Raw genomic sequence first — 13,321 nt, 5'->3', positions numbered from 1 at the left:
AACCCATTTAATCAGGCTATTTATACCCCAACTATCCAGCCACTCCCACCGAAATCAGGTGGACCACTGCCTCCTCCCTAGTCCCTATGAGAAGTCGAATTTAGGGGAAGTCCAAAAAAACCAAAAGCAAAAGTCCATTCCCCCCCTTAACACCCACACCCCCAGTTTGAATCCATGCAGAACAGCAGAAGCCAGTCAAGGCTTGCTTTGAGTAAATGTTTTTAAATGAGCAAGATTTCACAGGGATGAAGATGTACAGATTCTCTTAGTACATTAGAAAAAGCGTTTGCAATATGAATGAGCTATATGTAATGCGTGGTGGGACAGCAAATGGCCACGTGCCAGAGACCCTTCAACAGGAATGACCCTAAAGTACGGGCCGCCTGCTCCTGGTAGCAGCCGACTGCAGTTCCAGAGGTGGTCAGTGGAGGGCAGCACCGCTGTCGGGCTGCAGGGATAGTTATTCATGTTTCTTATTTTTCTTTCTTCTATCTAGGGAGGAGCTCATTAAAATCTGCCTTCCCAATTTGGGGTGATGAAATCTGTATTAAATCAATATTAACCCCCTCCTCCTCTTCCTCCTCCTCCTCATTTTTTCATTGCCCCAGCAGAATTCATATTAAACATGTATGGAGCACATTTCTAATCTACCATCTGTTGATTCCCCCTCCCCCCACCATCCCATCACACACCCTAACCATGCAGGCATGCACACACACATACACAGAAACAAATACACTCACACACACAAACACGCATGCACACAAAGGCACGTATGCAGGCACACACACACACACGTCACACACACATGCGCATGGCACACACAAACACACACACATACACGAATGCATGCAAGCATGCACACGCAGAGGCACACACACACACACACACACACACACACACACACACACACACACACACACACACACACACACACACATACACACAGACATGCAGACACGCACACATAAAAACACACACGCACGCAAACAGGGACGTATATAAACACCAATACAGGCACGAGCACAAACACACACACACACACACACGCATGCAGGCCTGCACACAAACACACACACACACACGCATGCAGGCATGCATACACAAACACACACACACACACACATGCATACGGTTAAGCCCTTTGCTGTGGATAGGGCACAGTTGGGGTTGTGGGCAGAGGAGCCAGTGAGGAACAGGAGGAAGAACCACCAGCGAGTAACAAAAGGAAGTCAGAGGCTGTGTGGGGATTTAGATGTTCAAAGGAGCGGCTTACGCCCTGGGCCGCGCTAGGGCCCTCTTGAGTCTGAGAATGAATTGTGTTGTTTAACAAGCCTTTATTGGAATCCACACTCCTACCAAAACGTGGAAGATAAAGGGGACAAACAGAAGCCCAGAGCGCTGGATTCTCCGAGCTGAGCCAAGTGAGAGGCCAGCGCAATCCCAGAATCACTGTGAGTCAACAAGAGAGCGCAGGAGACGCATAATGGTGGAGCCCCATCCAGTGGAAGACTTAAACAAGTGTGTGTGTGTGTGTGTGTGTGTGTGTGTGTGTGTGTGTGTGTGTGTGTGTGTGTGTGTGTGTCAGTGGCGTAAATATTGACGGTGCAACACCCCTCCCCCCCCCCCCGCCCCCCTGCTCGGAAGTCCTGTCCAGGGGCACAAAATAAATATTTGCACCGGGGCATATCACCATGATGTTACGCCACTGGTGTGTGTGTGTATGTGTGTGTGTTTGTGTGTGTGTGTGTGTGTGTGTGTGTGTGTGTGTGTGTGTGTGTGTGTGTGTGTGTGTGTGTGTGTGTGTGTGTGTGTGTGTGTGTGTGTGTGTGTGTGTGTGTGTGGGGTGTGTGTTTGTGTCTGTGTGTGTGTGTGTGTGTGTGTGTGTGTGTGTGTGTGTGTGTGTGTGTGTGTGTGTGTGTGTGTGTGTGTGTGTGTGTACGTACGTAGAGGGCTACAGGATGGATCTAGAGAGCATGTTGAGTTTCAGCGGGGGATCAGGGGCCTGCAGGGCAGTGGACCATTGGTCTGGGGGGGCAGGCTCGGGGGGCAGGCTCGGGGCAGACGTTTAGTGCTGGGAGGGCAGGCTGGGGTCAGACATTCAGTCCTGCTGGGGCAGGCTGGGGCAGACCGGGGCAGACCTTCTCTCCTGGGGCCATGAGACCGCCATAAGGACCAGTCCACCTCACTTGTTTTTTGGCCAGCATTTATGGAGGGTCATTTTGTCATTAAAAAGTTTAATGACAATGTTTATCGATTCTGGAGCCTAGAACGGGCCAGATCAGTGGGGAGGGGTGGCAATGCCCACCCAAATGGGCAACTTTATTCTGCGCCATTTGAATATGCCAGTGGTGTTGATTGAGTCCGGGGTAGACGCTTGTCTGTTCTGTGGCCCCAGAACGTGTGTCGCTGAACCACAACATCAGCTCCTTCTTGGTGGAGATTAGTTTGTTGAAGTGCATTGTAGGATAGCGATCTTTCCTTTGTTTTTGTTTAATTTGTATATGGCTAATAATAATAGTGATAATAATAGAAATAATAATAATCATAATAGAAATAATAATAATAATAATAATAATAATATCAGTAATAATAATAATATTATTAATAGTAATAATATTAGTAGTATCAATAGAAATGTGTGTGTTGGGTGTTCGGTGTGTCTGTATGTGTGTATGTGTGTGTGTGTGTTTTGATTGTGTGTGCGTGTGTGTGTATGCGTGCGTATGTATGTGTGTGTGTTGTCAGTCTGGTTGGCTAGTTCATCACTAGATCATTGTCATGATCACCAAATGATTTGCAATTAAATGAAACAGTAGGCAAGCAAACCTATATATTTAGCAAACAATTAATTGTGATATAATAATAAGTTAAACTATTGAATTTTTATTAACTTAGCATTTATTTCAAAGGATGCTCTTTAAAAATATACCAGATGTGCTTGTCATAAAATAGTAACACTTATATAATATACCTTATATTAAGGTTCAGTCATAAGTCAATCGAGTTAATGATCATTATCAAAACATGAATAAACATATTTCGATCATAAGAAGTTCTCCGCCTACCAGCATATTAGTGGACTGTACCAACTGGTAGGCTGATCCATTCATCATCTGGGTGGACTCTCCCTCTTGTGTTGTCAGAGGGTTTTGCTTGTAATGGCTAATAAACATCTCACTCAGTGGTAAAATAGGGGCCCTTTAAAACATGCATTAATCATCTACAAATGTATATTAATGTTTTGTTAATGATTAGTTAATGATTAACTAAACGCTCATTAATAAATGTGTTTTTTATCATTAACTAAAGGCCTATAAATTAATAATGATCAAACCTTATTATAAAGTGTAACAACATACAAACTAAAAACAAGATCAGTTAGAGGGAATTTGTAATGTGAATGTGTAATAATATACTGACAACCATAAGTGATCATCTATGAGGGAAGAGGTGATTGAATCATCTCCTTGTTATGTTTTTCCGGTTCCCCAGCTCTGAACATCATCCATAATCATAATCTTTATTATAATTATGATTACGATCATAATTACCAGTACAGCACAACCGTGTTAATCTTGGCATGTGTTGAAAGGGAACTAATTCCTTAATTTCCACTCCCCATTAGGTCACTGTGGTGTTAACACAGAGCCAGGCCGTCTCTCGCCCGCCGGGCTGCCCCCGCTGGCTCCTCTCCTCCGCAGGGCTGTCCCCCTGCCACAGAGACGCTGGTTCTCCTCCTCCGTGGGGAGCCTTATCAGGACACCAGGCGTCCTCAGACACCGCCGCCTAACTCGGCCTTTTTCCACACATGCTTTGTGTGCCTTTTTTTACCAGCAATTTGGGTCTCCATTTTCCTTGTCTTTTGGAGTGGGAAGTGGGAAATATTTGCAAATTGTGTACAATTTGCTGGTTTAAATAAGTGATATAATGTAAGGACTAGGGTAAAGGATTAGGCCTATATTATATTAATACTATGTGGGCGGTTTGAGGGGAAGTCTGAAAGAGGTGAAATTGTCAGCAGCTAGTCTCGCTGTTTCTGTCTTGCCAATCCCTGTAAAAAGTTAATGTAAGCAGGATTCAGAGGGAGCTAGTGGTGATGAAATTATGGTGTAACCGATACCAATGTGCCATACAAGAGCATGCCGCCTGCCGTCTTTCAAAGAAGAGCTCTACCCTGAGCCCTCTCTGCACTGTTGGATTGCTCTCTCTCTCACTCCCCCACTCTCTCTCACTCCCTCTCTCCCTCTCTCCCTCTCTCCCTCTCTCTCTCTCTCTCTCTCTCTCTCTCTCTCTCTCTCTCTCGTAGGGGTTTACAGTAACAATGAACTGATGGAGGGCAACACTCAGCGAAAAGCAACAATCACCTAAAGCGAGCCAAATGGCAAGAGTTACTACATGTGATATTTGACTTGGCCTGTATGGTATTGTACTGTTCACTCAGTATAATAATATGCAGAGCTAGGTGATATTATTGCCAGGAATATTGCCATGCAATGTTACAAATTGTTTTCAGATAATCGTATTAATCCAATACAATCAGATCATCAGATAATAAGAATAATCAGATGATCATATTACGGTATTACTCTCCTATTTATTTCAATAAGAAAATCGATCAGAACTACAGTAAGGGTGTCCCAACCACACCCACTTGAATAAGAGCCCTCAACGATATAAAGAGTGTGGTCCTCGTGGAGCTGCTGAGGCTCCTCACTTGACTGAAGACAACAAACCAAGGTTAAGCCACGTTCAACATGGGCGGTGATCTTTTTGAAGGCTATAGAAGGGTTTGGCCCCTAAGCAGGCAAGGTGTTTAGACTATAGGAGGGTTTGGCCCCCCATGCCTCGTTTCCACCGAGCAGTGCAGTATGGTGCGGCACGGCTCGCTTATGTTTCCGTTTCCACCGCCAAAACTTGGGCAGGGTCCCATAATAAGCACGCGGAGCCGTACCTTTTTTTCGGTACCCCAAGTCCGTTGGGGTACCAAGCAGTCTGAAGGGGTGCCGAAAAGGTGAAGCTTCACACGCCGTCCAGTGATTGTTAGACAGAATCATCACTTCCGTGCGACAGGGGTATAAAAACAAACAAACACAGCAAGGTATTTTCTGACAACAGCGAAAGCTTTGTTTATTGAAGAAGTGTTAGGGTTGAGGGTGCAGGCAGGCAGGTAGGACCCAGACGCAGACTGTTTAGGGAGAACAGCACTTTATTTATGCCTAAAGGCTAAGGCAAGGAACCAGGGAACTCAGGTGACAACAGGGAACAGGGAAGACGCAGGACGAACAACCACAATGATAGCACACGGAACAAAGGAAAGACAAGGGCTTAAGTAACAAACACAACGAGGAACAGCTGAGACACATTAGGGGAGGGATTAGTAATCAAGCCAGGAGGGAAACACAGGGAAACACACCAAAACACGAAAGACCATGACAAGAAGATGTTGCGCAAAAGTTTGCCGTCCATTCTCGACGTCCTCCATTGTTGCTCTTTGTTTAATATTTCACGTTCTTCTCTTTCCTTGAATTTAATAGCAGGCTACACTGTGTCGGGCTGCTATGAGGTCACGATGCTTACGTAGCTGCCGCGGCTATCACCTTACGGCTTAAACCCTGCCCTACCATAAGGGTACTGGTAGCTGGGCTATACCGCACCTTCACTACTGGGCTGAGGCGTGCTGGGCCAAAGCGTACCCGCCGGTAGAAATGCGCCATAAGACAGAGGAGATGGTTAGACTATAGGAGGGTTTGGACCCTAAGACAGAAGAGGTGTTCAGACTATAGGAGGGTTTGGCCCCTAAGAGAGAAGAGGTGTTCAGACTACAGGAGGGTTTGGACCCTAAGACAGAAGAGGTGTTCAGACTAAAGGAGGGTTTGGCCCCTAAGAGAGAAGAGGTGTTCAGACTACAGGAGGGTTTGGCCCCTAAGAGAGAAGAGGTGTTCCGACTACAGGAGGGTTTGGCCCCTAAGAGAGAAGAGGTGTTCCGACTACAGGAGGGTTTTGCCCCTAAAACAGACAAGGTTTGCTTGTTGTTGGTAATCATCCTTGTATTCCCTGACCCTGAAACAGTTTCCTTCACACCATTATGATAATAATAACAACAACTAACTGCAACCTCCACACATTATTGCCAACGTCTGAGTGGGGGAGGGGGGGGGGAGAGGGGGGGGAGAGAGGAGAGAGGAGAGGGGGTAACAACAAATTGTATCAATATGAATATCGTTAAGAGAGAGGGAGAGAGACAGAGAGAGAGAGAGAGAGAGAGAAAGAGAGAGAGAGAGAGAGAGAGAGAGAGAGAGAGAGAGAGAGAGAGAGAGAGAGAGAGAGAGAGAGAGAGAGACACACACACACACACACACACACACACACACACACACACACACACACACACACACACACACACACACACACACACACACACACACACACACACACACACACAGTGTGTTTGCCTATTGCTATAGCAACAGTCAGAGCTGGCTGGGAGGCTGGGGCCTGGACTGTTGTTGGCTGGTGAGAAGACACAGACAGGTCCCAGACACGCACAGGAGGATGAGGGGTTTTGCTAATGAGGGCAGTGGGACGGACCTCCTGCGGTGACCTCCACCTGTCCTGTAGCTGCCGCCTCCCACCCATGTTGTCCTACCCCCCGTTCCCCAGCGCATGCACGGCCCTCTTCGGAAGGCAGGTGGGAGCGCCGGCTGGACCCGGAGGTCGGCACAGGCTCCACACCCTCTGGAGGTGACATTGAGGCAGCCTATCTATCTATCTATCTATCTATCTATCTATCTATCTATCTATCTATCTGTCTATCTGTCTATCTGTCTGTCTGTCTGTCTGTCTGTCTGTCTGTCTGTCTGTCTGTCTGTCTGTCTGTCTGTCCGTCTGTCCGTCTATCCGTCTATCCGTCTATCCGTCTGTCCGTCTGTCCGTCCGTCCGTCCGTCCGTCCGTCCGTCCGTCCGTCCGTCCGTCCGTCCGTCCGTCCGTCCGTCCGTCCGTCCGTCCGTCCGTCCGTCCGTCCATCTATCTATCTATCTATCTATCTATCTATCTATCTATCTATCTATCTATCTATCTATCTATCTATCTATCTATCTATCTATCTATCTATCTATCTATCTATCTATCTATCTATCTATCTATCTATATAGCTAACAAATCCAAAATCAAGTGACACCTTCTATTGTACTATGCTATTTATTATTATGTATTTTATTTATCTATTATATTTATCTTTTTTTTGGATTCACAATATTTACTTTGGGATATGGAACCCTGTAGGAACTAAATGCCCAACTTGTGGAGGCCAACATTTAAGGGTATTTATAGGCATGCTCGTGTGTGTGTGTCCCATTGACATTATTGTTATTATTATTATTATTAGTAGTAGAAGTAGTAGTATTTGTATTATAATTAATTACATTAATATCAATATTATTGTTGTTATTATAGTGTTATTATTTAGTACTATTATAATAATTATTATTATTATTATCATATTATTATTGACATCAAAACCAATTACAAGAATCCAATAAATATATCTATCTATGTGTTAGTAATTCAGTTAGGACTTTTTTAACCACTGCAACTCTACAATGAATAAGGAATCCAGCATTGTTCCTGGATTTGAATCTGGTTGTTTTTATTTCCTTTTAATAAACAAAAGTATCACTTTGGAAACACACTAATTACCAATAACGGGCAGTAGATGGACCTGGATAGTAGACCATGATCGTGGATAGTAGACCAATAGAAAACTTCCCCCAGTTAAACCAATGATGTGCCTATATTGTTACAGCATTCAGCGAATCCCCTGCGGATCTGATGCAACAGGGCTGCAACTTAAGTTACACCTTTCAGCTGCAAGACTCTCTCCTTCCTCTTTAGCAACGACAAAGTAGTGCCTGGTTATGTTTCGCTCCTTTTTCAGATATCCTACCACCGTGCTGCTTTACATATGTCTTGAGAGAATTTGTCGTCATAGCAACTTAAGTAACACATAACTACAATGATTTTATTATTTCTCAATTTAACATAGGCTAATTGTAATTGAATAAAGTGCACATTTTACTCATTACATGCATTGAACTGAATGTGTTTGTTGCTTTGGAGCACATAGCCTGAGTATTTTTCTAATGAAGTATTTAATGTTCTTGTGGCGGCACTCTCTGGATGACCGGGGCGTCCCGGGGTTCATGACGTAATGGGACCACGGAACGCTGCAAAGCGCGCATTCATCTGCCTGTTGTGATGCGGTCCGGCATGAGGACTTCCAGAAGAAGTAGCGGATTTTGAAACTTTCTGTCTGCTACTCTATCCGGCTAAATAGCACTTCTGCTAGAGTCCTAAGTTCTGAGGGAAATATGGCTTTTTAATCGTGACTTCCCTCAAAAAAGTGGGACAGCCTTGCATTTGCAAAAACACCAAATACTTCTGAATTATGGGGTAAGTGATATTGCTTTACTATTGAGGAACATATACAAGTTTGGAGAAATACTCAGTTTGTTTGAATATTGTGAATATTACCTTTATAAATCAGAGTGGAATAAATGTTCACCATTCAATCATTGTTTATTTTTAACAGTGCTGGATAGATTTGACATATTTTGGAAAAGAGAAATAACCACAGCGGCTTAAACTGTTTTACATTGTTCAATTAAAACCATGGAAAATACTCGGAGATTTTTAAATTATTTACTTTCCTCACTCTCTAAATGAGTGCACTATATTGACAATTGACATTACTACATTAAATTATGCATTGGACTACAGCTATTATTTAATGATGTGTTTTGTGGTTATATTTAGAGTACATTATATACCCTTCCTTATCTGTACATTATCATCTAAAAGTGTATGCAAACGGCTTACTGTTTTGTCAAATACAAAATCATTCATAAGTAGAGTAAATAAAAATAAAAAGTTTTGACCTGAGCAAGTGTTTGATAATTATTTAGGAAATTGTATCTTTTTGGTTAAATTACTAACTTTATTAACTTTTCTTAAATATAAGAAATTTGTTATGCAAAATTATCCAATTCATTTTTACAGGCCTTCAAGTTTTCCACCATCTCTGTCCACTGTGACGCTGTACGGCAAGTACTACACAGTTTGTGCCTTTCAACATTTAAATCGAAGTAGAATCCACGATGTCGGCATCGATCCTTCGCAAGAAAAATCCTGCGATTTGCATGGGCGCCCTCAGCATCGCTCCTCTCCAACTGGCTGGCCTTAGCCAATCAGGATACAGGAAGGGGGCGGAGTTAAGAGAGAGGCAGAACTTAATTGGTGAGTTACGGCAAGACAATTTTTTATTTTTCCACATTCCAAGGTTGGAGCCGCAGTGCAGCACGGGCTAATGTCGTACAGTGAGTACTGCTAAGTGGATATATATTGAACGCAGACGATGCTGTTCAATCATTTTCAGATGATCGGTTAGTTGTGTTTGGATATTTTGGCTCAATATTAGATAAGAATATGCTATCGTGTTTATTTAATGTTTTAGAATTTGTGTCAAGCCTCTTTTTTTTAAGATTGATTGGACGCAATTAATATTTTTCATTTTTTCAAGCTTAAATTTTAATAGATTTGTTGTTTTAATTTTTTTTATTTAATATTTGACATTTTATTTGCATTTTCCAATTTCTCCCAGGTGATGGTCACACGGATTGGATGACAGAGAAAGTTGATTTGTCCTCATTTGTTTCAACGACTACCGGGTCATCTCCTCGCTCATCCCTCCCGCCCTCGCCGCTCCAACACGATGTCAAGGTGCCCTCTGATCTGGAGGTCATGACCTCTCTACTGCAGGAGGAGCTGGCTCAACTGGAGGACTACTTCCGTTCAGAGTCGTCTTCCGCAACGGCCAAGTTGGACAAATCTTCAAAATGTGACAAGGGGGTCCCGGCCATGGGCACCCAGTCCTACTACCAGCTACCCTACGCCTCCTATGGGGCCGGTCAGTCAGACGCCAGCCCCGTGGTCGTTACCTTGGCAACAGGGGAATTGGACCTGGCCAGCTTTTGCAGCAACCCCATAGGCAGAACCAAAATAGCACGTCCGGCGCCGTACAACTACCACCACCGGTACCACCACCACCACCACACCAACGGACGGAGGGGCGAGCCGGGGAAGCTGGGCGAGGACGTGGGACTGGACACATGGGGGTCCAGGGGGGGCTACTCAGGGAGTGCGGACTTGTCTGTGAACCACTATTCCACGCTCAAGCCGGTGGGTAAGAACAGTGTGGTGGGTGTGAAGAAGGTGAGGGAATGTGCTTTATCGCTGAAGGAGGAGGAGAGCTACTGCTTCAGCGAGGGGATGTTCTGCAGCGAGGAGATCGCGAGGGGCTTCTGCCACGGGGGCTCCTCGTCCTACGGCGACGGCCACCACAAGAGAGAGCTGGGCCCGTCCATGTTGGGCTCCAAGGGGAGCGGAGGGTACGAGGGTGGCGGCGGGCTGGAGGTTCTCCACGGCAGCAGGGACGGCCGGCTCTCCGGGGGGCCCCTGGCCCAAGAGACAATGGGGGTAGCGGGCGACGGCTACTACCACCAAGCCATGGTCGGCGCAGAGCCTTACCACAGCTTCATCGGCGACCTGGACCAGCCCTCGCAAGCCTCACACGCCCTGGACTCCCCGCACGGCCACTACCTCTACCCTGATTGCCTTCCGGACCAAAGCTATGAATGTCTCTCCCGAGGGGAGTGTGAGGCACCGCTGGTGGGGGGCTCAGCCCTCCACCGGCCCCACTCCCAGAGGCTGAAGCACGAGGTCTGCTCCGTCAAGCCCCCTCTGGTGTTAGGGGTGGGGTTGGGTGTGGGGGTGGGGGTGGTGCCCCTTGAGGGAGGCACCGGAGAGAGGAAGCAGAAGAAGAGGGACCAGAACAAGACAGCTGCTCACAGGTAGAGTGATCGGCTACTTCCCTTGTTCTCTATCCACTTCCACACATGACCCATATCCCTGCTCTCTCTCTGTCTCTCTCCCTGTTTGTCTGTCTGTCTGTCTCCCTCTCTCTCTCTCTCTCTCTCTCTCTCTCTCCTTCTTTCTCTCACTTTTATGACCTTTTCGAATCATGGTTGCACATTGCAGTATTATATATTGTATACATATGGATAAAAATAGATATATTATAGGATTATATATTGAATTGTATCTATACATATGTGTATATATTTATACATATTTATATATATTTGTGTGTCTATATATATATGTATATATATATATATATATATATATATATATATATATATATATATATACAGTGTATATATGTGGTGGGGTTTTCTGTGTCTGTGCATTCGTGATTGTGTGTATGTGTGTGTGGGTGTTTGTAAATATACGAAGATCTGAGATAAAATTCCTATTTTAAATTCTGTTAAAAATGCCACAGTTCAATACTGACATTGAAAGAGGAAAACAAATGAACTATTTCGTTTTTCTTTAAGTTGTGAATGATTCTGAATCTATTCAACAATTTTGTTCATTTCTATGATGTTGTTTCTGTTACTTGTTGAGAAAAATGTTAAGTATGTAATTTTACTTTAAGTTGTGAATGATTCTGAGGCTATTTTTACAATATTGTTTGTTTCTTTGATGTTGTTTCTGTTACTTGTTAAGAAAATGTTAAGTGTTACATTTTTCTTTGAGTTGTGAATGTTTATGAGGCTATTCAACAATATCGTTTGCTTTTTTTATGTTGTTGAATTCCTTGTTGTATTTGGAATAAAGTGACTGTTTGGACTGAATGACACAACCATACTTATCTGTGTTCAGTGAGTATGAGGCTATGGTCTTTGAGACAACCAGACACACATGTAATGTCCTGCAGAAAGTACAGGGCGATGGAAAGTCCCATACAGCCTGCCAAATCACCCCACCTAACTGTTTCTGGAAGTCTGACTGCTTTTCAGTCTTATCCTGACCATCACTGTATGTATGTGTGTGTGTGTGTGTGTGTGTGTGTGTGTGTGTGTGTGTGTGTGTGTGTGTGTGTGTGTGTGTGTGTGTGTGTGTGTGTGTGTTTTTCTGTGTGTATGTGTGTGTGTTTTTTCTGTGTGTGTGTGTGTGTGTGTGTGTGTGTGTGTGTGTGTGTTTCTGTGTGTGTGTGTGTGTGTGTGTGTGTGTGTGTGTGTGTGTGTTTCAGTGTGTGTGTGTTTCTGTGTGTGTGTGTGTGTGTGTGTGTGTGTGTGTGTGTGTGTGTGTGTTTCTGTGTGTATGTGTGTGTGTGTGTGTGTGCGTGTGTGTGTGTTTCTGTGTTTGCGTGTGTTTCTTTGTGTTCGTGCGTTTCTTTGTGTGTGTGTGTGTGTGTGTGTGTTTGTGTGTATGTGTATGTGTGTGTATGTGTATGTGTGTGTGTGCCTTTCTCCATCCCCACTGGGCCCTGAGCACTAACCCCCTCTGTGCCGGTGCAGGTACAGGCTGCGGAAGCGGGCGGAGCTGGACTCCCTGGAGGAGGAGCTCCACGGACTGGAGGGCCAGAACCGGGAGCTGCGGGACAAGGCCGAGTCGGTGGAGCGGGAGATCCAGTACGTCAAGGACCTGCTGATCGAGGTGTACAAGGCACGCAGCCAGCGCCTCAAACAGGACAGCACCTGACCACGCCCCCTGACCACGCCCCCCCCCCCCCCCCCCCGACCGCCGCCGGCCCCCAGAGCACCCATCGTCCTGGCAACCAGCACTGCATCATGGACCACAGCCACGCCGATGGCCTCCTTTCCTTTTCATTCAATAAAATAAGCGGTAGTTGTGCATGATTTCTGGTCGTTTTCTAAATATTGAATTTGAAGAAATGGAAGAATTTGCTTTAGGATCACTCTCCAGAGGATTGCAAACATATGACATTCATGCGAATACGTGAATTTACCCATGCCACCTGCCCACCCAACGAGCGTACACACGCACACACACACATCCCACAACTGAGAGGGTGGCTGGACTGTACAGCAGGCCCCCGGGGGGGCCTTGCAGGAGATGAGATGCTGAACTGTACTGCAGGCCTCTATGGGGGGTCTTGCAGGAGATGAGATGCTGAACTGTACAGCAGGCCCCAGTGGGGGGTCTTGCAGGAGATAAGATGCTGAATTGTCCGTGACCACTGTGATCCAAACTGCAGCCTTGGAACGCCTGAGTTTGAGCACTAGCAATGATTGACCGTTGACGCAGCATTGTTTGACTGACGGTGTGAAGGAGTTTGCTTGTGATTTCGTGACATGCATTGGCAACAATCAAATCAGTCCCATAATATCATGCAATATTTATTTAATGTTTATATTATTATCATTTTTTTTATTTATGTATCATTTGCTTTCAAC

General features: G+C 45.1%; 1 protein-coding gene across 1 annotated transcript; it reads left to right on the top strand.

Moving 5' to 3' along the window:
* The first annotated feature begins 8,278 nt into the window (after window positions 1-8,278).
* Window positions 8,279-12,605, top strand: atf5b (activating transcription factor 5b). The gene is made up of 4 exons (XM_056611928.1): window positions 8,279-8,453; window positions 9,060-9,296; window positions 9,661-10,909; window positions 12,422-12,605. Exons 2-4 carry the CDS (start codon window positions 9,158-9,160, stop codon window positions 12,603-12,605), a joined length of 1,572 nt encoding a protein of 523 aa, XP_056467903.1. The 5' UTR covers window positions 8,279-8,453; window positions 9,060-9,157.
* Window positions 12,606-13,321: the final 716 nt, after the last annotated feature.

The sequence above is a fragment of the Gadus chalcogrammus genome, chromosome 16 (genome assembly GCF_026213295.1).
Source record: "Gadus chalcogrammus isolate NIFS_2021 chromosome 16, NIFS_Gcha_1.0, whole genome shotgun sequence".
NCBI lineage: Eukaryota > Metazoa > Chordata > Actinopteri > Gadiformes > Gadidae > Gadus > Gadus chalcogrammus.
This window is presented reverse-complemented; position numbering and strand designations above follow the sequence as displayed.